This window comes from Tyto alba, unplaced genomic scaffold (assembly GCF_018691265.1).
Source record: "Tyto alba isolate M040663 unplaced genomic scaffold, T.alba_DEE_v4.0 Super-Scaffold_6, whole genome shotgun sequence".
NCBI classification, from domain to species: Eukaryota; Metazoa; Chordata; class Aves; order Strigiformes; family Tytonidae; genus Tyto; species Tyto alba.
The window spans coordinates 41,158,709-41,184,129 of record NW_024881327.1 but is presented as its reverse complement, the minus strand read 5'-3'; the positions used below and the strand labels follow the sequence as shown (position 1 = coordinate 41,184,129).

The 25,421-nt window shown below is 41.7% G+C and overlaps 1 protein-coding gene across 1 annotated transcript; it reads right to left on the bottom strand.

Annotated features, from left to right (window-relative positions):
• Positions 1–497: 497 nt before the first annotated feature.
• Positions 498–24,565, bottom strand: WDR1 (WD repeat domain 1). Its single transcript, XM_042807997.1, has 15 exons — positions 24,104–24,565; positions 23,717–23,838; positions 19,912–20,002; positions 16,957–17,104; positions 15,379–15,559; positions 13,434–13,511; positions 11,594–11,674; positions 11,242–11,475; positions 10,311–10,398; positions 5,583–5,739; positions 4,831–4,918; positions 3,661–3,771; positions 3,036–3,209; positions 1,752–1,896; positions 498–1,454 (listed from the first exon to the last, which is right to left on the bottom strand). The coding sequence occupies exons 1-15, from the start codon at positions 24,117–24,119 to the stop codon at positions 1,345–1,347; spliced, it is 1,824 nt and encodes a 607-aa protein (XP_042663931.1). The 5' UTR covers positions 24,120–24,565; the 3' UTR covers positions 498–1,344.
• Positions 24,566–25,421: the final 856 nt, after the last annotated feature.

Sequence of the window (25,421 nt, the reverse complement as noted above, 5' to 3'; positions counted from 1 at the left end):
CACCACGTCATTTTTGATAGGCAACTTTTTGTCAGCAATTGAACAATGGTCCACAGTATGAGAAGCAGCAAAAGCGTTTTATTTGCTGTATAATTAGTGTCATTAGAAATATGATTGGTAAAAAAACAACACACAAGTCCACACAGAAAGGAAAGCTTAATAAAAACCAAAAGAGCACTGGAGAGGTGGTGGTGGTAAAGACTTAGCAGAGAAAAGTTTTTTGAAAAAGTCTTCCAAAGTTCTGGACAGCAGCTTCTTTTGGCCACTACAGATGGTAACAAATCTTCCTACTACTTTGCATCAGTGTCCTCCTCCACCCTTGTTGGACTGCTAGCTTCAAATCACTTAAATGTGTTGTAGAGTGTGAGAAGGGAATTAAACACAAGATCATGATCTGTTCACATTAGATAACAGCTTCCATACAACTGTTCTGCACATGCAAAGGCATAAAACTTACTCAGCAAATATTTAATCTTCTCAAAAATCACTCCAAGTCATAACAATGCTGCACTTTGTTTAATTCCTGTATTTTCGAAAAGGTGGCTGAAGTACTGCATTTTTTTAAACAATAACATGCTTCTCCTCCTTCAAACAGAAAATATTTTTAATCTTTGAAACAGAATGATTTTTTTATCTGACATTGAAATGACCAGACATTCTTAATTCATGAAAGTAACAAATGTGTTTCTGAAGCAAGAAGTTGCCACAACGATTATTTGTAAACATTATACCCACAACAGTAAGTACATCAAAACCCCACACTTTCACCTTAAAATAAACCACAAAGATTTGACATGAAATACATAAAAAGTTTATTATGTATGTACCCCATTTTGTAATCTGGAGGAGAAAATCTGAGGCAACAGTTTGGTGCAGTACAGAGAAGCAAAGCAATATACAGTAGCTGCACACAGCTTGATTGGTTTCAGATCACAACTAAATACTCTTACTATGACCGTTAGTACAGAAATGTTCTGTAATTAGAAAAAATGAGAAGTATTACTCTCATGCTGTACAGTCTCATGTTTCTTGGTTAGAAAAGAACAACTGATTGAGTTTTGAATCTTTCATGCCTGAATCTTTCACACCTACTTGCTTGGCTGTTGCCTCTGGAATGTTCAGCACAAAGGGTAAGCTCCAGACATAATTTAAGTGCTTTTCATGTGCAAACTGTTACTGGCTAAAGCTTTCAAAGTACATTTAATTACAGATATGAACACCCTGTAAAGATATGAGGATATGACAGCAGACCCAGAGGCCAATACAGATTCTTTAAGAGAAATGCCATGTTCCACTGCAGTAGTTCTAGTCCCTGATTAGGTCCTTCCAAAGAGAGGGCTTATTTCAATTGTAGGAGATAGACCACTCTTTGACGGAAGCATCATGGGATGTTGTGACCAGAGTATGTTCATCCAACCACGCCAAGCCGCTTACATGATGTAGTCTGTGAGCATCTGTATGGCAGTGTGAAATAACAGAAAGAATTAGGAAGGCTAGGCTGACAAAATAACTTTAGCATATATTCCAAATGTGATTTTCAGCTTCATTAAATACTAGTATTTTAAAAATAACTACAAAATAATGTAACAGAAGAGTTCTGGCTATTGTAGCTAGAAAGAGATTAACATAAAGGCTGAATTAGTTTGGGAACGTTCAAAGCCTGCTTACCATTAGTTCTACAGAACAGGTACTGTGTTGGATTTCAAGAACTACTAGCAAATTTCAAAAGCAGTATTTTGAAGAAAACATACCTGGTATCTTCACTCTGGTCTCTGGATCACTTACAGTCCAAACATATACCATCATGTCCATGCCTCCAGAAGCAAAGTGTTCATTGTCTGGTGACCAGGCAATACAAACAATTTTTGCATGGTGTCCATAAAAGACATTATGTTCCTATTTGAGAATTAGAGACACGGTGTTATTTCATTAGTTTAAACTACGTGCGGAAATCACTGGCTTTTAATGTGTAGCATCGCAATAAGCTACTGCAAGACAATGCACATCTCGGGTGCAGACAGATGCCCTAAATAAACCAAGTGGTGGCTTTATTTTATGCTGTTTATTTAAACACTGCTGAGTCCAGTAAAAGCCAAACCTTTTGTAAAAATTGCCAAGACTTTTTCTATGAAAACTGGATCTGTAAAGCGCATATGCAACAAGTCACTTCCTGCTAAGAAGCTTTTTAAAATAACCCTACAGATGTTTCCAAAAGCAAAATTCTTTCAGTTTTTACTTAGAAAATGAAATGTTTTTGTGGAACACCATACTGCATTTTTTACTTCAGTGTGGTTTCAGTCAAAGCTTAGTGACTTTACAGGCTAATAAACATACTGACTGCTCAGCTGAGAAGTGCAAATTGCCCATTTTTTGGTTCTTGGTTAAAAGACACTAGACTGAAGGACAAAGCAAGATTCCTTGCCCTAATGAATCCTTTTCATTGCTTAGTTCTTACCATGGAACTGTGTGCCACAGCCAGCAGAATTACATTGCCAAGTCTACTTTATTTACTTCATTAAATTTTATTGTACTGCATGATTCTTATCAAACTGAGCCTGCATTCTTGTCTACTTTACAAAATGCACACAAATTCTCTAACAGCCACGCATGTATTTTGCTGACTTTTTTTCCTTTAAAAAAATCTTGTCACACTAGTGGTTCAGCTGACCTGAGTAAGGAACCAGCATACTTTGTAATCTTTTGTATTTAACTACTGCTAGCTGCTGGAAATCCAACCCCTCCCCCATTTAACTATGTGTTTGTTATCAGATGGGTTTGAGTGGTTTTCCCAGTAGCCAACCTATGCTGTACATTTCCTCACCTATGCTTATGATCTGGAGGCGTCACATAGGCGGCTGTGAAAAGCAACATGAACTCAAAATACCAAGTAAAGTCACAGAAACACCAAATATACATCAATGATTTAACAATTAAGTCTCACCAGTTACACTGTATTTCACCACAACAGATTTAGACATGAGGTGCCAGTCAGTTTGTTTTTAAACAAACAAAACTACCCATACAACAATTCTTACCGCATAGCCATCAGTGACACTAAAGACAGTGACAACTTTGTTTGCATCACAGACTGCAAGAAAGGCACCATCGTGAGAATATGCCAGGTCAGTAACAGGACCTTTAGCTTCCAAAGAGTTATCATCACTTTTCAAAGAGGTTCCTTGGATTGAATACAAACGGACATTTCCATCCTGCAAATTAACAGTGAAGAAGGGGGGAAGGTATAAAAATCACTTTACAATAAAAAGAGGAAGGCTTATCGAGTTTCTGAAACTTTTTGCATCAATTCTATCTGGTAGTGCTTATCTTAAGAAATAGTTTAAAGAACCTGTCATTTATGCCAGCTACAACCCACCGAGTCTAGAATATAGAGCTGATTTCTAAAATTTGCCTACTTCAACCATACACTGGGTAAAAACAGCAAATCCAAGACAAAAAAAATTAAATAGACATTAGGTCACAATGGTGGGAGAACCTGGGGAATGAAAGCCCAGGAACACCAATTACACAGAGTTTACTTGTTACAATACTGCTGTTGTTACAAACTGCCACAACTACTCCTCAACATAACACACCTACTGTTAAATGCTTCTGTTACTAGTTCCACTGTTCAAAATAGTAGTTTTGAGAAGTGGACCTTACCGCTCCTCCTACTGCTGCTGTACCGCCTCCAGGGTGAATGGCTACAGCTTCTGGTTCATAGCCAAGGTCATCAATTGCAAAGCATTTTTTCTTATCTTTCATCAAGACAATCTGTAAATAGAAAACCAGAAACTAAGACCCTTCTTCAAAGTGCCTAACACAAAACTATAACTAAGCCACATTGCTTAGTCATAAATAAAAATCCACTCTGACTGCTCATAAGTTTACTATATTCTGATTTTAAAGAAACAGTTTCAGTCTTTAAGGAAAAAAAAAAAATTGCCTGCATGCAGTGACTAACTAATCTGCTGTACTTATGTGCTTTAAATTAGGTAGTGCAGGGCATGCTCTACTGCCTTCAGTTTCACCTCATTTGGTTTGGACACGAAAGAAAAATGGACAAACCAGTATTCTTAGCAGTGCTTACTCCCTTGCTGGTTCACTGTTAAAGGAAGGGAAGCAGGACCAAATTATAGTAGCAAGTTAATACTGCAGTGTTAAATTTTAAGGTTTATTTCCTATCCAGTTCTATACTATGGACAATTGGAATTACAACTCACATGGAAAACAGGTTTGGACAACACTACTGGAAGACCCAAGCGTAAAACTGGCAGCCACACAGAAGGCATAAATCGTTAGAAGTTAAGCATGCTTTGATACAAGATAGCCCTGGTGCAATCTTTCTGGTTTTGCATGATCTGAATACTACTGGCAAGTAAGCCAGACCTACCTATGCTGTACAACAGCATTAGTTATTTGGTTAGTTGGATTACTTGTGGGAAAAAAAAAAAAAAAAACAAACAAAAACACCAATGGCAGGAGCAAGACAACCTTTCCCCAAAATCACATCACTGAACAGATCAGGCAAGAGCACAATTCAGACTGTTGTAGCCTTCCAGCACAAAGCTGTATTGATAAAAAATTCAGATGAATCCACACGAGGAACCACGTGAAATTTAAATCTATACATAAGACTCAAATTGTTACAGGATGTAAGAAGACAAGCCTATCAAGTGTCCTTCGTAATTATATTCCCCATAGCTCTTATTAGGAAATTCTGCAGATGTGCAAGGTGATCCCACACTAAATAGGTTTGTCAGAAACCATCATGTTACCATATACAGCATTATTAACAGCAATTGTGTTGATAATCCAAAAATTAATACTTACTTGTCCAATGCATAGAACTATGGTATAACCACCAGGACCCACAGCTAAACATTTTGGTTGAACATCCATTTTCACAGCATCCTGGCCACTGGAGGAAGTTGTGCCAAGGTGGAGAAGCAGGAAGGACAAAGCAGAAAAAAAAATTATTCCATGCCTACTGTTATTTAAAATTGCCTGTTCAAATAATCACCTGCTAATGATCAAGAATTAGCATAATCATTATTTTTTTAGTAATCTCCAAAATTTCCTTCTATTTACTGTTTAAACCCTTAGTATCTTGATCAGGTAGTACACCTTTGAAGTGGAAGTCCATCTTACTACACCAGAGTCTTAATTATTTAAACTAACTAGGTGATCTTAATAGGATTCCTTAAAAGTTTTTTGTTTTGATTGTGATTTCCATAAAGAAAACAGCTGTGTCCCACCCCTCCTAACCACATTTATTACCAATATTCCTGGGTATTTACGAATCATAAAACAGACACCCTTCCCACAGTCCCCTAAGCTACCCGATACAAGGAAGATTTCTATCTAACCTGTGGAAAGGATGAGACAAATTGAGAAGTCTGGGATGCACTTCTTGTCACAGAAAAAAGCAAGGTTGGTACAGCAATTATTTCTACAGTTTCCATGGTAACTTAAAACCTGAATAAATTGCAGCATAAAATTCTTTACTATATAAATCAACAAAACTCTTGCTGTAAAATAATTAGGGTTGCAATGCTACAATAAAAGGCAACATCTTAACTAACCTGTAGTCCCTCTTGCTAAGGTTGGTATAGCGCACAGTGTCATCCATACTGCAGGTGACCAGCTGATCCATTTCATCCACTGCCATTCTAGAAACCTGGTTTGTATGGCCTTTCCCAGAAAAGCCATCATTCTCTCCAGTTTCAGAATCCCAATAATGTGCATAACAGAATTAAGGAACATTTGAAGATACTGGTGGAGTCAGGTACAGCATCATAAAAAGTTAAATAATTGACAGAATAACTAAGGTTAGAAGGGACCTCCCAGGGTTGTTTAGTCCAACCCACTGCTCAAATTAGTGTCAGCTATGACAGGCTGCCCACCCTGTTGGGTTTTGAGTTTCTCTAGGGATGGAGACTCTACATGCAATCTGGGCTATCTGTACCAGGGTTCAACTAACTTCACACCCTCAAAATACTTATTAAATGAACCTCTGATGTTCTGTAATGAGCTAAATGATCTACCACAAACAGCTGCAAATACTGGAACAATTAACATTAGGTCTGAGAATAGGAAATACTTTTTAAAGAATTAGTTATTACATAGTTATGCTATCATCCACTGCTGTTGTTTCATGCAGGCACCAGTGATACCGCCAGGAGCAGCCTGAGGAGTATCATGGACTAGATCCCTGGGAGCAGTGGTAAGAGACTCTGGAGCACAGTTAGTTTTCTCATCAGTCCTCCCAGTCAAAGGGAAGACGTCTGAAAGGGCCAGTCAAACCTGGCAAATCAGTAAATGGTGCCACAGTCAGAGGTTCAGCTACTTAGACCATGGGACTCTCTTTGAGAAACCTGGTCTACTGGGGGCCACTGGGGTCCATCTGTCAGGGAATGGGAAGAGCATCTTCAATCATAGGCTTGCCAAACTGGAGAGGACTTTAAACTGAAGTTGCTGGGGGAGGGGAACCTCAATCCATTCTACTCTTACCAGCTTGATGCCAGTGCCAGCAATAGATGTCCAGAGCCTGGAAGGGAATCACAGCTCAGCAGAAGAGCACTAGAAGAGCAGCACAAAGGAATTGCAGCCAGTAAGTCAGCTTCATGGGGGGGCCCATGTGGAGATGTGCGCATGCCCACAGGGCTACGATCTGATCGGCATCACAGAAATGTGGTGGGATGGCTCCTAGGACTGGAGTGATGGAATGGAAGGACAGAGGCTCTTTAGGAAGGATGGGCAGAGCACACGACGAGGGGCTGTCACCCTCTCTATCAGTGACCAGCTGGAGTGCCTGGAGCCCTGCCTGGGGATGGATGAGGAGCCGACCAAGAGCTTGTGGGTCAAGATTAAAGGGAAAGCAGGGACAGGAGACATTATAGTGGGGGGTCTGCTACAGGCTACCCAAGCAGGAAGACCAAGTGGATGAAACCCTCTATAGACAGCTAGGAGCAGCCTCAAATTCACAAGCCCTGGTCCTCATGGGGGACTTCAACCACTCTGGTATCTGTTGGAGGGACAACAGCAGGGCATAAGCAATCCAGGAGGTTCCTGGAATGCACTGATGACAAATTCCTTCTCCAAGTGATAGAGGAACCAATGAGGCAAGGTGCTATGCTGGAACTTGTCTCACCAACAACGAGGGACTGGTGGGGAACATGAAGCTCAAGGGCAGCCTTGGCTGCAGTGACCATGAAATGGTGGAGTTCAAGATCCTTAGGGCAGCAAGGAGGGCGCACAGCAAGCTCGCTACCCTGGACTTCAGGAGAGCAGACTGGGCCTCTTGAGGGATCTGCTCTGGTAAAGTACCATGGCATAAAGCCCTGGAGGAGAGAGGGGCCCAAGAAAGCTGGTTAATATTCAAGGATCACCTCCGCCAAGTTCAGGAAGTGCACCCCAAAGAGGAAGTCAGGTAAGAATGCCAGGGGGCCTGCATGGATGAACAAGAAGCTCCCGGACAAACTCACACAGAAAAAGGAAGCCTACAGAGGGTAGAAACAAGGACAGTTAACTTGGGAGGAATAGAAAAACTGTCCAAGCAGCCAGGGATCAGGTTAGGAAAGCTAAAGCTCTGACAGAATTAAATCTGACCAGGGATGTCCAGGGCAACAAGAAAAGCTTCTATAGGAATGTCAGTAATAAAGGTAAGACTAGAGAAAATGTGGATCCTCTCTGGAAGGAAACAGGAGACCCAATTACTCAAGATATGAAGAAGGCTGAGGTACTCAGTGACTTTTTCACCTCAGTCTTCACTAGCAAGTGCTTCAGCCACACCACCCAAGACGCAGAAGGCAAAGGTGGAGACTGGGAGAATGAAGAACCACCCACTGTAGAAGATCAGGTTCGAGACCATCTAAGGAACCTGAAGGTGCACAAGTCCATGGGACCTGAACAGATGCATCCGCAGGTCCTGAAGGAACTGGCAGATGAAGTGGCTAAGCCACTATCCATCATAGTTGAGAAGTCATGGCAGTCCGCCGAAGTTTCCCCTCACTGGAAATGCAGAAAAATAACCCCCATTTTTAAAAAAAGGAAAAAAAGACAAACCACTGAACTACAGGCCAGTCAGTCTCACCTCCATGCTCAGCAAGATCATGGAGCAGATGCTCCTGGAAACTACGCTAGGGAACATGGAAAATAAGGATGTGATTGGTGACAGTCAACATAGCTTCACCAAGGACAAATTGTGTCTGAAATTTGGTGGCCTTCTCTATGACAGGGTTACAGCACTGGTGGGTAAGGGGAGAACAAATGACATCAACTAGTTGGACTTGTAAAACACATCTGACATTGTTCTACATGACATCCTTGTACCTAAATTGGAAAAACACAGCTTTGACAGATGGACCACTCGGTGGATAAGGAATTGGCTGGATGGTCACACTCAAAGAGGTGCAGTCAACAGCTCAATGTCCAAGTGGAAAGCAGTGACAGGTGGTGTTCCTCAGGGGTTGGTGTTGGGACCAGCGCTGTTCACCATCTTTGTTGGCAATGTGGACAGTGAGATTGAGCGCACCCTCAGCAAGTTTGCTGATGACATCATGCTGTGTGGTATGGTTGACATGCTGGAGGGAATGGATGCCATCCCGAGGGACCTTGAGAGGTAGACCTGTGCAAGCCTCATGAAGTTCAACAAGGCCAAGTACAAGGCCCTGCACATGGGCCAGGGCAATCATGAGCATACAGGCTGGGCGATGACTGGGTTGAGAACAACCCTGTGGAGAAGGACTTGGGAGCATTGGTGGATGGAAAACTTGAATATGAGCCAGCAATGTGCACTTGCAGCCCAGAAAGCCAACTGTATTCTGGGCTGTGTCAAGAGAAGCATGGCCAGCAGATCAAGGGAGGTGATTCTCTCTCTCTACTCTGCTCTCATGAGAACCCCCCAGAATACTGTGTTCAGTTCTGGGCGCCCTCCCCAACATCAGAAGGACATCAACCTGCTCGACTGGGTCCAGAGGAGGCCATGAAGATGATCAGGGGGCTGGAGCACCTCCCTTACGAGGCCAGGCTGAAAGAGTTGAGGTTGTTCAGCCTGGAGAAGAAAAAGTTCTGGGGACACCTTACAGTGGACTTCCAGTGCTTAAAGGGGGGCTACAGGAAAGATGAGGAGGGACTCTTTATCAGGAGGTGTAGTGATAGGATGAGGGATAACAGTTTTAAACTGAAAGAGCGTAGATTTAGATAAGATAGAAGGTAGAACTTTTTCCCTGTGAGAGTGGTGAGGCACTGGCACAGGTTGCCCAGAGAAGCTGTGGCTGCCCCCTCCCTGGAAGTGGTCAAGGCCAGGTTGGACGGGGCTTTGAGCAACCTGGTCTAGTGGAAGGTGTCCCTGCCCATGGCAGGGGGTTGAAACTTTAAGGTCCCTTCCAAGCCAAACCATTCTATGACAGTTAAAAGTTCTGCAACACTGGCTTTCCCTGTGTTAACATCAGTTTGAACTATTAACACTACACTACAGGTTTGTAAAGAAACAAGTCCTATATGTGTAAGTTTATGCCAATGTAACTCCATTTTAATGCATCGCAGTAGACAGGATGAAGGACAGCACTTTTATTTATAAGCTTCAGAACCTTGAAGAAAAGCCAACAATCTTCTAGCCGAACACATCCCAACCTCACCCTCTAACATGCCCTTTGGCAATCAGCCTGCACTGCCAGTGTTTTCCTCCAGAAACCAAGTGGACTAAAATAAGAGTCTCTAAAGAAGTATAAGTTCTCTTCAATAGTGAGAAAGACTGATGGCATTTGGGATACCAAATGAAGAACACAAACAATATATCGCAGAACTTCAAAAACCACACCTTAATACAGATGGGAAAAACACAACTGTAAAGTGACATGCATGTTAATGGGTCAGAGACAGGTCGACAAGAGTTTATGTTTCTTGTCCTGAGCATCTGAAAACAAGGCATGTGCTGAAAGTTATGTGTCAAGATCTACCCATCTACTGCATGTAAGAGCAAGACAGCAATACGTATTTTGCATGTATAACAGAATATGAGGGAAGTTACAAGAGGCTAATTTATGTATTTACTACTCCCCCATACTAACAATCTCTCTACCACACAGAAGTGACAACTGGAAATTAAGAGCTGGCTTATATTTAGCAGGCAAGTATAAAGGCATCCAGTAAGATAAGCAAGTTAGGGGAAAGCAAAGAAAAAAAAAATCTTATTCAGACATTAAATAGTCACTTATGTCCAATAAACAAGTCTTCGTTTTTGGCAAAGCTTTTCTTTTTCCTCATAATGAGCGCTCTCAGACTATAAGGCTAGATCTTTCAAAGGATATTAATATGGCCATCATTACTTCCAGAGTAAATATAGGACTTTCCACCGTTTTTATGCACTGTAAGACACTGAATTGATTTACTATGACCCTGTGAGTGCGACACAAATAATAATTATTGATAGGCAATTTTTCATCTTAACACATATGTAAGTCAAATCTATTTGAGAAGAATTATAGGTTATTCGGAAAATAGCATAACACTTTATTCAAAAGCATTCAAAGTCAACCAGAATACAAATCACTAATTAATGATGCAGTTATTTAACTGTTGCAGCATTGCTATTTCCATGTACTGACCCTTAAAGAGAAGGAATAGGCACCATGAATATCCTTAGCAGCCTGTTGGGCCAAAAACTTTCATTGTCTTTTCATCAACAAAGTTGGCTTTTCAGGCACTTTATGATTTAGGGAAGAAGACTAAATACGGCCATGTCCCCACACCAACTGCCAAAATTATAGCAGTGGTAGCAAGAATCTGGGACATCTGTTTCTAGTTCATATAAAAATGTAAGTTCCCATGAGAGTGCTGTGTCAGCGAACTCTTTAAATCCTAAAATTAATCTTGATTGCATAGTAACCCTGGTCACCTTGTTCATAACACATTAGTTCCAGTAGAATGAGACATCACTGGTAGTTTTCTATCTATGCTGTATTTCTCTTCTCAAGAACGCTTAAAAGCTTCTATGAAAGAAAAATTGATAACCTTAACTGAAGCCAAAATTAGTCTGTGTACTTGCACAAAGCACAGTATCATGCATGTAACATTTTAACTTCTTGATTCATGTGACTTGCAAGAGTCAGCCACATATAGTTTATCTGGCAATGGTAATTTACAAAACCATTTTTCAGTAAGTTACTATTCCATCTAAATAACTTCAACCACTGAGTCATTTATTACAGAAACTGGTGCAAAACCAGAAGCTTAACTTACCTTTATGACATGTAAAGGCTTATTTGGATTGTTCTTGTCCAAATAATTGATATAGCCAGACAGGGAGATAGTCAGTAAATGGTCTTTCTGCCACAAGCAACCCAGCTGCTGATCCAACACATTTGATCCCATGTTAAAAGTACTGACAACAGAATTAGCACCAATATCCCAGATTTTAGCAGTTTTATCTCCAGAAGCAGAAAGCAACTGACTGCTGTCAGGGCTCCAACTAATCTGTAAAAACAAATGTCACCACAAGATAGTAAGTGCATTTATTATTGCAAGACTTCACAGTCCATGAACTTGGTAATGAAATACTATGGACCATTTGCGCAAATGAAGTGATACTTACAGCATAAATACCTCCATCATGAGCTTTGCCTCCACCAAGAGCACATACTTTCTCTCCAGTCTTCCCATCATAGACAAAAATCTTAAGAGAGCACACAGAGATATAACTTAAAGGGAAAAGCAGTAACAGAAAAAAAAAGCAAAAACAAAACAAAACACCAAACAAAACAAACAAAAAAACAAGAACTGAAAGTGCTACTTGCACTGAACAGATCATTCTTTGGTTACACAGGATGCTTGCAGGTTTATTAAACACTAGATTTTTGAAGAAGAGACACAAGTATTCCTGCATTTAAGACTGAACAAATGAGATGACAACTGTAAATAATCACAGTAAGCCACCCTGTAAATTGGATCCCAATACCTGAAATTCTGGAAGATGGTACATTTTTGGCTCCTGCTGTGATGGTAGCTGCTCAGCATGTGGGAATCCACCCACTTAGAATGAGGAGTTACCTATGGTAACAGTGTCATTGTCAAACCTGCCCTTATCAGCAGGGAGTCCACATGGAGCTCAGTTGCTATCTATGAGTTCAGTATTTCAGCCAGACTTCTCAGGATCATAACAAGGACATCATATTCCAAAAGTCTAATGTTTCTGCCAGAACAGCTGTGCTGGGTTTCTGTGGCAGGGTTTTTGGTAGCAGGGGTAGAAGGCTACAGGGGAGGCTCCTGTGAGAAGCTTCGAGAAGCTCCCCCAGCTCCAAGTCAGACCTGCCTCTGGCCAAGGCAGAGCCAATTAGTGACAGTGGCTGCACCTCTGCAATAAAATATTTCATAAGGGGAACCTGGGAGAGGGTTGGGACTTGTGAGGAAGAGTTGTGAGAAGGACACCTATGCAAACACCAAGGTCAATGGAAGGAAGGAAAAGGAAGAGGGGGCAGGGCACTGGAGCAGAGACCCCCTTTATCCCGTGGTGAGACAGCAGGGCTGGCCCCCTGCCACCCATGGAGGTCTGTGGTGGAGCAGAGGCCAACCTGAAGCCTGTAGAGGAGCCTCCACCAGGACAGGCGCCTGCGCTTAAAGTAAGCCTGGACTCTGAGTGGAGAAGCGGTCCCCACTGTTGTAGTTCAGTGCTGGGAGGACTGCAACACGCTGGGGTGACCCATGCTGGATCAGTGTGGGAATGGCTGCACCCTGTGGGAAGGACTCTTGCCAGAGAAAGTTCATGGAAGACTGTCTCCCATGAGAGGGGAGCCACATGGAGCAGGGGAAGAATGTTTCTCCCCCCCTGCTCCACCTCCTGACTTGCAAGCAGTGGTGAACTGACTGTAACCCCCCATCCCCTGCCCTCTGTGCAGAGCTGAGCCAGGGAAAAAGGGAGGGGTGGGGAAGGTGTTTTTAGGATGTGGAAGTGCTTCTCACTGTCCCACTCTCTGTTAACTGTTGGGGTTTTTTTTGTTTGTGTTTGAATTAAATTGATTTTTTTTTTTCTTCCTCTAACAAGTCAAAGTCTTTTGCCTGTGATCATAATGGGTGAGTCACCCCTCCCCATCCTTATCTTGATTCCCAAGACTTTAGCTTAATTTTTTTCCTTCCCAGTGCTGGGGAGGGAAGGGGGGGAGTGAGTGGCTGCATGGTGCTCAGTTGCACTCTGGGCTCAAACCATGACAATAACCTGTAAGAGGAGTAAAATGCTAGGGAGATGGAATGGGGAAAAAAGCTGAGTGAGAATAGTCTGGTTGATGTCAGTTGTTATAGCTCTACTGGAAGATACTTAAAAGTTTAATCCAGTCATTTCTTGGCATGAAAAAAGCAGCAACATAGTTAATCCTATTCCCAAAACGTGTACCAAAATCTTCTCATGCTAAAATCACTACAAAGATTTCCTTCTTTTTTACCTGGCCATCTGCACTAGCTGTAGCAAATCTGTTCCCATCAGGAGAAAACCTCACACAGTTCACAAAACGTGTATGGTCCTGTAAGAAAAAAGTAAGAATCAGCACACAAAACAAAACCAGACTTTTTTACACAGAAAATAATCCAGTAACAATGAAGTTCTCTTACACGTGAGCCATAAATTAGCTGTTTAGGAGATGCTTGCTGCAGAGAATTGCTACAGAACAAGTCTAGCCTCTATCTGAAGAGGATCATGGGGATCAAGAATGGTCCAGAGAAGAAACTGTGACATCACTACTGAGGTAGTTCAAACAACTTAACACAATACCATGTGAACAAGTACCCAGTTTCAGGGATAGGTGGGAAAAAATTCTCAGCTGCAGCCTATATGTGACCATGGGATTCTTCCTCTCTGGTCACTGAATTCTTCTGCAACGTTCTCCACATTTTGACTGTTGCTTCTTTGAGTAAGTAAGTTTTATACACAGAAGAGTACTTTAACCTTCTTATTGTAAAAAACACAGGCATGAAGAATAAATTACTATTTTACTGGAATTCCACTTCTGGGTGACTGCATTAGTGGTAGCTCTGTGAAGTAACCAGGCAAGACTGACGTATGATCTTCAAATAGACTATGTACAAGTAGGAGACTATTCAAACCATGCTAACTAGAAAATACGCGTTAAATAGGGAAGCACCACAATGAGGCCAAAGCTCCTATGAAAAGAGATTTGGGAGACTATTTTTAGTATTTTGAAAGACAGGTTCTAACCTACTTTAACTTTTTTTTTTTTTTCCCTGATACCTCAGTCTCTAATCTAAACCATATAACAGCCCGTACCAGAATCCCACATACTAACTCAAATATCACTTTAAAAGGAAGACTGTATCACATACCAGTCTAAGCGGCACTGGTAAGCAATTCAGACTTCAGAGTTCCAAAAGAATCAGCTTAGCAAAATGCAAGTATCAACTTAAGTTCAGAAATATATTAGGCAACTACATCATTGCATTGGATTGCAGGGCTCAAAACAATTCCTTTTCTAGAACTGGAATGGAAACCGTACTAAAGTCAGTGTAGTAAGTCTATGAGGCATATACTTAAGAAAATAAAAGGCCTACAACTGTGTTTTTAAAAATAAAGAATTAAACATTTTGAATTTATTACTGCAATAACATCCAGTATCTCTGCAATAGTCATGTCTTCCGCCATCAGAAACAGCTGCAGAAGCTTTTGGCTTTTTATTTTCTTTGGCCTCAAGTAACAATGAATTCCTTAATTCTGGTAGTTCCAGGCTTTGTTTTGTTACATAAAGAGATTTTAACTAGTAGAATAAGAAACAAAAAATGAAAAGGAATGTAGAAACAGAAAATTGATTACAGAAGCTACATACCCATTCCTCATTGTAGAAATCAGTTACATTTTCAAACATCTACACTCAACCTTTCTAAGCTGCCCTAAGATTTCAGATTTGAGCATTCTTAAGTACATTGGAGAATTCCATTCACACCACCACATTTCTTGAACCATGCACCTTGGAGAGAAATTCTATGCAAATTCTATGCATATCTGCACTGGGAAGCAGAGCCCAGAAAGCACCAAAAGGGCCAATGAAACATCCTACTTCTTAAGTTATGGAAGAGGATGAAGAGCCACAAAAAAAAAAAAAAAAAAAAAGAAGAGAGAAAAAAGAAAATTTTGGAAAAAGTGCTTCAGGTTGTCTTCTTAACCAATCACTTATTTCAGTTTTCTTGGCCTCAGACAAGCCGTTGGTTATACTCATACATGGGTTTAAGAAAGCCACTTGACACCAACTGTGTCTCAAAAGGGGGAACTAAGAACTTCTGTTGTAATAGCTAGTTGTAATAGGAACTGCAAGCTTGCTGGAAAGCTTTTAATCAACTTGCTGAACAGTTTAACAGAGCCACATCTAAACTTAAACTCACACTTATTGTAAACTTGAACTTGAATGGCGGTCCCTCAAAGAAAGCAGCACAATTGTCATCACTGCCAGTTGCCAGACGATATGGTCTTGTTTGTTTAATGTCCACACTATTGATCACTTTGTTGTGCCCAGTAATCTCGCCAACAGAAGAACCACTATCCCACAGGAACACTGCTCCGAATCTAGTTAGAAAAGCACACAACAACTACAATTCATAAAAGTTACATGTAGGTTAACTCCTTGAGCATCTGCAGACAGCAGATTTGAGTGCACTCAAAGAGAAGAAATTAGGTCACCTCGTTAATCTCACACAAGCGCATCATAGTTCCCTGAAGGATATTTGAGATCTTGCTGGAGAGAAAAATCTAATCAATAGGAGACATTTGCAGAAGGGGACAGACAAGCAAGTTTTAAGTATAAAGCTTCTAAAATTCAGAGATCCAGAAGATATTATTCAGTAAGTCTACTGGTTTACAAAAGCAAGCAGTAAGTTATTCTGTCTGCCTAGTCACTACACAGAATGCAGAAAGCTAGGATAACAATGACATCTGATCATTTATCTGATTATTTAGCCTAGATTGGGTACCATCACTTTTACAACTATTATTACTTAAAGGTTGATGGAAGAAGAGTTATAGCAGCATTTTTGCCAGTTCTTACGTTAACTCACCTTAAAAAAGAAAATCACTATAATCAATACAGTGGCAATAAACTGCCAGATCATTGCTATTAAAAAGGGGTTCTACAGAATCACTTCAGCAAAATTCTAGATTGAAAGTACATCCACCTAACAGGAGACCAGCAGACTTTTTGAAGTAGGATAGCAAATTTACATAGTATCTACCCAGGGACAGGTGGGAATGGAGTGAGGGATAGAAGACAAAGAATCTTTCTCAAATATCAGGACACAGTACTTGGTGGTGATTAAAAAACAGTGCAGGGGGTCAAGGGAACAGAACCATACCATTTTTTTCAGACCTTTAGGCATAAGACTATCTGGTCTGGACTCTACCTTAAAGATCTGTCAGTCTTTACACATTGAAGAAAAGGATACAAATCTGACTCTAATGGGCACCTCGTTTAGTCAGACAAGGACAACTGGTTGTGATTTTCTTTTAATTACCATAATAAGGCCTAATAGTATGGGTGTGTTGCTGAGGGAGAAAATTCAGATGCACTTTTTTTTTTTTTACTCTCATTCAATCATGTCCTCTCAATTTGGAAGGGCTGAAAGAGGAAGAAGAATTTGTCTTGTGCTGCTCCCTTCCTATTCTAACAGATTTAAGACAAAAAAATCCACCAAAAGGCATACTGAACACCTACTGCTGAATGGAATACCCATCTCTAAAAAACAAACAAGACCCACACAATTTTAAGCTGAGTGATTCTAACAGAGCTGTATTTTACTGCATAAAGAATTCTGCTGCAGAAGAGCACAACTTAAACAGGAAATAAGCCATGAGTTTCTTCCCTTGAAGCATTAAAAGCTTTCTGAAAAGAACCTGCTTCGTTAGAATGCAGAGGTTTAGAGTATATGTATGTATATACATACATATACTCACACAAAAGAACTACTCACTTTTCCCTTCCTTCTCCAACCACAGCAATTCTCTTGCTGTCTTCAGTCCAGGCAAGGTCCTTTATTTTTCCTGCAAATGGCTGATACTCATACTTCAGTAGGTGTTCCTTCTGTGTAGTATCCCAGATTCTCAGCTTTCCAGAGACATCTGCCATAATAAAATAGAATATAACTATTGTTGTTCCAGCATGACTCAGTCACATGACTCAGCAATCTGCCAGGATACAGATTTTCAGCTACACTGAACACTTGTACTAGGGACTTATTATCTCACCCTATTACAATTACTACAAATCACTTGATTTAGGAACACTGAAGACTAAATCCATTTCACTGAATCACGGTTTTAACCCAACATCAAGGTTCAAGACGTGCATCAATAAATACCACACGGAGCCAGCTTCTGCAAACAGACATGTGAAAAAATTGCGCAGTGTGAGATAGGAACTCTGCCAGTATGTGTCACACACAAAAAAACCCACCCCAAACCAGCCCCACCTCCCCAACAGCTACCAGATAGCTTACCCACACTTTACTGGGAAGTAAGCCACCCTACGCCTACAATAAGAGAGCAATCCAGTGGACAGTGTCTGATGCATTAAAATTCAGCTTTTTTTGTACCTTCAGAGAAAACCTGTTTTGCATACAAATACCAATTATATGTAAACATAAAGAGATTTCTGTCCATAGAGCTCTATTCACACACACTCATTGGCATACTTTTCCTATACAGAAGCACACACACACTTAATGTTGTGTGTGAATACCTATGCTATCTGGATTACTACAAAGAAATCCAACAGAATATTCAGAAGTGGTAATGTCACAAGCAGCAGACGTAGCACAGGTCATAACAATTTAAGACTTAATATGATGAAAGCTTCCTCAGCAGAACATTTTTGAGTTCTGTTCACAGTTTATTGGTGCACCTTTACAGTCCAATTTAAACATACAGCAACCTTCTATCTTTGAGACCTGATCGTGGAACACAGACTCAACTTCTCCACTTCTGCTAAACCAACAGATGCAGAATCCTCCCATTTTAGATAGAGAATTTGTTGTTGAAGCTGAATTTTAATGTGGACTTCAAAAATCTAATTGTTTACCCCATCTATTAATAGATAGGACACTTTAACTTTGTGGTATCTCCCATTACCCCATCTGTTATGACTGCAGTAAGAGAAATTACTATAAAAGCCACAAAGCATATTGCCAAAGGTCTGTCTCATCAAGCACATGAAGTATTAACGCAGGTTGCATGGCTAATGCAAATTTATAGATAGAGAAATGACTCTTACATGTTATACTTAGAAACAGCTTAAACAGCCTGATACTATCTTCAGAGTCCATGCTCAGCAGTATCACGGAACTATTTATAAAAATTATCTTCCGTGTGTCATTTAAAAGGAAATATTGCAGCTTAAACTCATTTACTTGGATATGATAGACAACTTCTGAAAAGAGTCAACTGAATACTCCCCTCCCCAGGAGCAGGAAGCTTCCTTAAGTTGATCACAAATGGAAAACTCCTTCACAGATCAGGCTATGTATATATTACTGTTCGTCTACAGAGGACTGAAAATCTACAAGGTTATGTGAACAAATTAGATGGTTATTCTGAGGATTAAGTACAGCACAAACCTAGAGCACCAAGCCCATAGAATAAAGAATGCAAACTGGATTTTAAGAAGGTATTCAATTTGACATATGGTCCACACACAAGACCGAGCCAAGAAAATCCTGGCTCTGGTTCTTTTCAGACTGGGGGGTGGGGGAGGTGGGAAAAAAAAAATAAACAAAAACAACCACCAAAAACACAACAAAAAACCCCCAAAACCTCAACACCCCCTGCCCCCCCAAAAACAACAAAAGAAACCATCAAAACCCAACCCCCCAAAACCCCCGTACTATCCATGATCTTAAAGCTTCCCCAGTACTCAAAAGATACATATTTTCTACTAAAATCCATGCATGAGACTGAAATCCATGCATGAAACTGGACTCCCTTTTTAAGGAGCTCATATGCAGAATTTTATTTTCAGATGTATTTACTTAAAGTATTTCTGTATTCGGGCACATTACTTGCTTCTGTATTATTTCTAATTGACAATGGCAAGCAGATTTTTAAAACAATTCCACAGATTAACCACAGTTATTCTTAAGAAGTGGAAGTTATAGTACTGTATTTATCAATATTCTTCAACTGTATACCAGTCCTCCTGAATAAAGATCAATTACTTGAAGCAAGCTTCTATTAAAAAGGGTTTGTTTAGTTCTTTGTAAGTGTTCAAAAATTGTAGTTATTTCCACTAACCATCCAGGAAATTCATGTTACCCATTCTGAGACTATTAATTCACATGCATTACATGCAAACTGAGAACCAGCCCCTCTCCCTGATAACTTACCAAAAAAAGCTTTTTTAGTTCAGGTTACAAATGTAAAAAAAAAAAAGTCATGCCAAATCCTGCCAAGTTCAGTCAGGAAGAAAGAGGGAGGGAAAAAGCAGAAGTATTAACTCTTCTAGAACCTCTCCCCTGCCCTCAAAGTATGACAGTTTATTAACAAAGAAAAACAATAGTCCTGTATTTCAGAAATAACATTTTATTCTGCTGCACATACCCAAGCCATTCATTGCATTATGAATGGTTCTCTTTAATGCTTCACACTAAGTATTTTAAATTCATTTTCAGGTTCTTTTTGATTTAAATAATAAATTTTAAGAAGAACAAGCATGTCACTAAATTCATTGCTTTACAAAGAGGCTAGAGGAACAACCACAGAAATAGTTTGTCCCTCAGGCATCTATACGCAATTCCACCGAAGCATGTCACACTGACTATGTATATTCTGTACATAAATGTCAAGCGTTACTACTCTGTTTTGCCAGAAAGTTTCACATCAGGCACTTATAAGCTCTGACCACGTATCTCATGCAGCATGTGCAGATACTTTACCTCCAGATGCTATGTAGAATCCACTGGGAGCATACTTGGCAACTACAACCTGGTGGGCATGCTCAGTGTAGATGTCAGCAATTGCAGGATTCTAGTTGAAAGGAAAATAAAGTTACTAAGTTGTATTTCTGGTTTTCAAAGGAGTAAAATCAGACATTCAAAGATAAAATTCAGAATTTCTCCTTGTCTTCCTTCTCTCACACCCCTCCTTCCAGCTTAAACTGAGAAGTACAGTACACTGCTGTCCAGTCCAACTAAAATACACTAACTTCTAACAACTGAACCAATTAAAGCATTTCCTCTAACAGCCAGAACTGTTGTGATCCTTTCCTCTCCAGTATCTGCTGAAAGGTAGAAAAATGCTCTCCAAAATAACAGGCGAAGCACTGGACTTTCTTGTTAATGGGGCTGGCCCAGGTAAGGCAGTTATCCAAGCAGAATACTAAACATAAACTGTGCTTTGCAACACACATCCAAAAGTTCTACTGTAGTTGAGTATGAAAATTAAGCATATGGTTAACCATATTGCATGGCTGTTAATCATCACCCTGTATTCAAGATCACGCAGTCATCAATGAGGTGTGCAAGGCTTGCCCCTTCTCGCCATCAGCAATCTGGTTAAAAAGCTAGTAGACTATCACAGGAAATTACGTTTTACCTAGTATTAAGAGTTGTACTGGAATTCCGAAAGAAATTCACTGTCATTCTATCACAATTTTCTCTCCTTAGTCTTAAACGTGTTTTCAGATGCTTCAGGTTGAACAATAAAACTGACTCACTGTCTCACAGAAGTGTTACACTACAGAGGTGCCATGCAAATCAAAGAAGAATGATGTCAAGGCAAGAATCTGCTCTCAATTTAACTGTATAAAAAAGCCATTCTGCACATCTTCCAAATACAGTGCATATATGCTACAACAGTAATACGCTGTTCCTCAGAAAAATTTTTCTATCAGTTAACAGGTATCTTTCAGCTCCAGTCCGTTTTAACTGCTATCATTAACACAGATTTATTCAACCAAATCAGAAAACCACCTGATGTTATGGTATGACTCCACCAGCCAATCAGGAAAAACTAAAACACCCGCTCTGTGTTAGAAAGCGGGCAGTCTGCTTGCAGGAGTTCTTGCTGTTGCAGTACTGTTACATCTCAGGAGACAGAATACAGCTTACTCATGCAAGCAGCAGCTCTTTTTCACTTCTGCTTTTATAAATCGCTTGAGTGCATTATACCCCTACTTAAGCCACAATCATCTACATTTACAGCAGACACTTCACTCTCAGTTTTGTGTACAAATGGATTTTATCTAAGTGAGACAAGGTAACGTTTTCCCCATGATATAGCTGCATCACCTACAAGTTCAGGGAGCTCAAAACCCTCCATGCTTCATTAGTAATGGCATATATCAGTATCTGCTATTTTACAGCAAAAAATCACCAGGAGTCCAAGAAGCTAATACGAGAGGCTGGACATAACAGACTGACTCAAATGGTTAAAGAAAAGAGACTCCCAAATTCACGATACAGTAGATCCAGGAAACCATGTAGTAAGTTACAGCTGCCAATTTAAATGCTGTTTATTTGATAACATTATTTCTGCTTGTAAAGTCATTTTTTAAACTTGTTTCTCTTTCACATCAAAACACAAAACCAGCTCGGACGAATGCAGTACCTTATACTAAGCTCACTCTTCTTGTTGAATCTAATGTGACTTATTTCGAGCACTGAAACCAGAGCCACATATGAAAGTGAGCAGTTGAAGTTCAAGCTTCAAAGTAGGTTTAGACCCATGAAGATGATAAAATATTAACAAGGTATGAAACCTTACAAATATCACCAGTCCTCCTGACTCACAGTGCTTTTTCAGCACAGTTCCAGGACTTTTTCTTGTTAAAGGAAGTCTCTAGCTCATGCTCAAAGATCAAGCATCAACCCTGAACACTATCTTCATCACCACTGATTAGGTAATACTACATAACTTCTGACTTGAGACAGGTGATCACTCCATTTTGATAACCTGGCTTTCCAATGAGAGCCTGTACTATACAGAGAAGGCATGGCTCTCAACCAGGAGCAGACACACTTCCACGTTGGGTTAGCACCGGCTTTGGTGAGTTTTTTGTGGTGTCGCTGCTACAATACATTCCATAGTTGTCTGCAGAGCATCGGGTGTCATTTCTTAACAGTAGCAGACTCTCCTTGCCAGGTAGGTAAGTTTGCGTACTGGCATAAATTACACCATAAAACTGAAGGACTTAAGACTTCCATTTTCAGTGTCCCTTAGGAGTTTTACACAGCCTAAATGTGAATTCCCACAATCCCACCTTGCCTGCACTCAGAGCGTGCCATGCGCTCCATGTTTGCGCTCCACATTCTGGCTCATATCAGGACTAATATTTGCACCAGGCAAATCTTTAGCGATTCAGGAAGATAAAAGCAATTTTTTTTGTTCCAATTTAACATCCAAAATAGGGTTAGATGAGCACTAATGACAGTGTGAGGAAGCCACAATCCATAAGTTGGGCAAAAACTGTAATGTAAGCAGAGTGGCTTTTCTCTCTTCTCTCATCACACTGTGTGCCATTACAGTGTTTAACCGGGGCTTCTGGTTTCAGAAAACTGAACTTTTCCTGATACCAGGAGTGAAACACTATTACAACAACATTATACCGAGACATTGAAACCAGAGGGCAAACTTCTTTCTAAGTGGATGAATTTAAACTGATAATTAACAAGAAATTCGCAAAGAATTAAAGTTATTAATACCATTTCTATATTGCCGCCTGACAATGAAGAAATGTCTGAATGTAGCGGGTGTGACAAGATAAATCAGGAAAACAGCCCATAAAAATTCAGTTTACAAAGGTGATTTACAGAAGCAGCTATAAATAAACCCATTGTTGTGGAGACCTAAAAATTCCAGAGGTATGATCTGCTCCCCTGCAGCACTTCCCTACTGCAGGCCAAATCTGCAGTTAAGAAAGTAAATCTAGGGGAGAACTTGATTCGCTAAAGAACAAGCACTTACTTTGAAAAAAAAAGTATATTTTGAAAATCAGTAGCAAGACAATAGTCTAGACATGTAATGCTTCCTCCATACTTCCCAAAGGGATGCCATCTTTGAAAAGAAATCATTTAAGTAACTTGCTTAGCATTTCTTGAATTACCACCACAGATGAAAAAAAAAAAAACAAACCCAAACACCCACACCACTGAAAACATTAACTGGGGTAATCTAATATTTAATCGATGAGAAAAGTTCTCTGTGACCTGGGCTGAGAACTCAACACGCAGACAGCTTGCCACAGAGTCAAGGCCAACAACTGTTTTGATTCCTGGATTGCAGAGACAAAAGAAAAATAAGAGAAGCTACATACTGCGTTGAAAGAGTGCTTGCAAGTATTTGCATGCTTCTCTTGCAAGCTAAAGGCCCAAAACAGCAAAAAGGTAAGAGTTCATTTATTAGGCAAACACAACCCTCAACTTCATAATAGCGATACTTAAGAAGATAAACAGGGCCAACCAGAACATACCAGTCTCTCATCTACATATCCTGTGCAAAGAGAGGGAGAGATCTGCACGTTTTACTGAGATTTTCTACAGGTTTTTACAGTCGCTGCCCACAGTTTTATGCCTGAGTCACGCACCCTGCTTATTCCCCTGATGCTGATCACAGATTTGTGACCTCAATTGAAATTACTAAGTGTGAATGAAGCACAGGATATTAAAGGAGAGGGGCTGGAAAACAAAATGAAACTTAGCAAAAGCTCTATAGTACGAAACAAAATAAATGAGGATACATTACATCAATGTTTCTGATGACGACACATTTTCCATTGGTATACAGAAAATTGTTGCCCTTAGGATCACCTCCGATAATTTTGGAAACGCCTCGTTCAACCTGCGGGAGGCTGGCGAACACTTTTTCTACGTGAAAAAGAGGGGGGGGGGGGAGGAAGGAAGAAAGGGGGGGGGGGGCAAAGAGAGACGTTTTATTTCTGCCCGTGAGCAGCCGCACGCCCCGGCGGCAGGCGCGGTCACTTGTTGCTGTCAGCTTGCTGTGAGGGAACGCCGGCTGGCGGTCCCCTCAGCCGGCGGGGCTCCCTGCCGCCACCCGCTCCCGGTGCCCCCCTCCCTCCCGAGCTCAGCACCTCGCCTCCCCCACCTCACCCCCCCCCCACCAGGGGCTTACTGATCTCGTACGGCATCTTCGCCCACTTGTTACTGCGGCGGGCGGCGTCGCTGGGAAGGACGGGCCGCGAAGGGAAGGAAGGCGGCGAGCGCGGCGCGGAGCGGCCTCTCGCTCTCCCCCCCGCCGCCGCCGCCTCAGCCCCGCGGCGCCCAGCGGCACCAACCAGGAAGCGCCCGCGCGGCCCGCCGCTCTCCCCTGCCTTTGACCATATATAGTCAACTCTGCTCGCGCCGCGCCGCCCGCCGCTCCCCGCCAAGCCCGCACCCCGCTCCCTCCCCCGGAAATGCCGTCGCCTCGGACGGGCCCGGCGGGGGCCGCGCTGGGGCGGCCGCAGGAGCCCGGCCCCGGCCCTGGCCCGGCAGGCAGCTGCACACAGGCCGCGGCGGAGCGAGCAGAAGAACGACAGCGGCGGCGGGCGCCACACGGCCGCTCTGCCCGGCCTCGGGGTGGGCGCCGCCGGGCGGGCTGCGCATGCGCGGGGGCTCCCCCCGCCGGGCATGCGCAGTGGGGGTGGCGGGGTAGCCGTTGGGACGGTTACCAGCGCTGTGGTGGGGCGGGCTGGGCGGGCGGTTGAGGGTGGGAGATCTGCGCTGGTCCCGAGTCGGCGGGGGGGGGTTTGGTGTTTTTTGCCACCTCCTCGGGCTGCGGTGAGCGGCTGCGGGGCAACTCCCGCTCTCTTCACCTTGGGGCGGTAGCCTCTGCCTCCCACGGCATCACTGAAGGCAGCTGCTGCGGGGAATTCTTCCCCACGATAGCTGTCGGGGCACCGGGTGTGTGTGCCTTAAGTTGAGAGGGCAGACCTCTAGTTTTTCTTGGGAGTCGTACTTGTGTGTAGGGATTGAGACCACAGTACTAACCTCCTACAACAGACTCTTATTTCCTCCTTTTATAGAGGGGTTGGGAAGGCACTTCCTGTACAGTCAGTATTTCCTTGAAGATCATCACAGATCCCTGACTTAGTATCCTGCAGACCATGCCAATTTGTAGTGGAGGAGTGTTTTAGATCACTTAAAGAATCACAGTCAAAGATATAGCAAAAGTGATTTTAACATAAATTTGTAAAAGTGCAACTTAACAGTTGAGTCTGGTGGTAGGGTTCGCTATTACTTACTACACGGAAGAAACATATAAAGGAAAATTGAGTTAGGATCAATTTAGAATTACATAGAGGCCAGAGATACAAAAAAGTAAGAGAGACCCAACTGATTTACGGATGAAAGACTTCACAACTGAGGGTTGTAAAGCAGGTATATTTATTCGGCGCCGGGCACATGAGGGATCGCTCCACCACAACAAACATGTGCACCCCCCTGCCGCT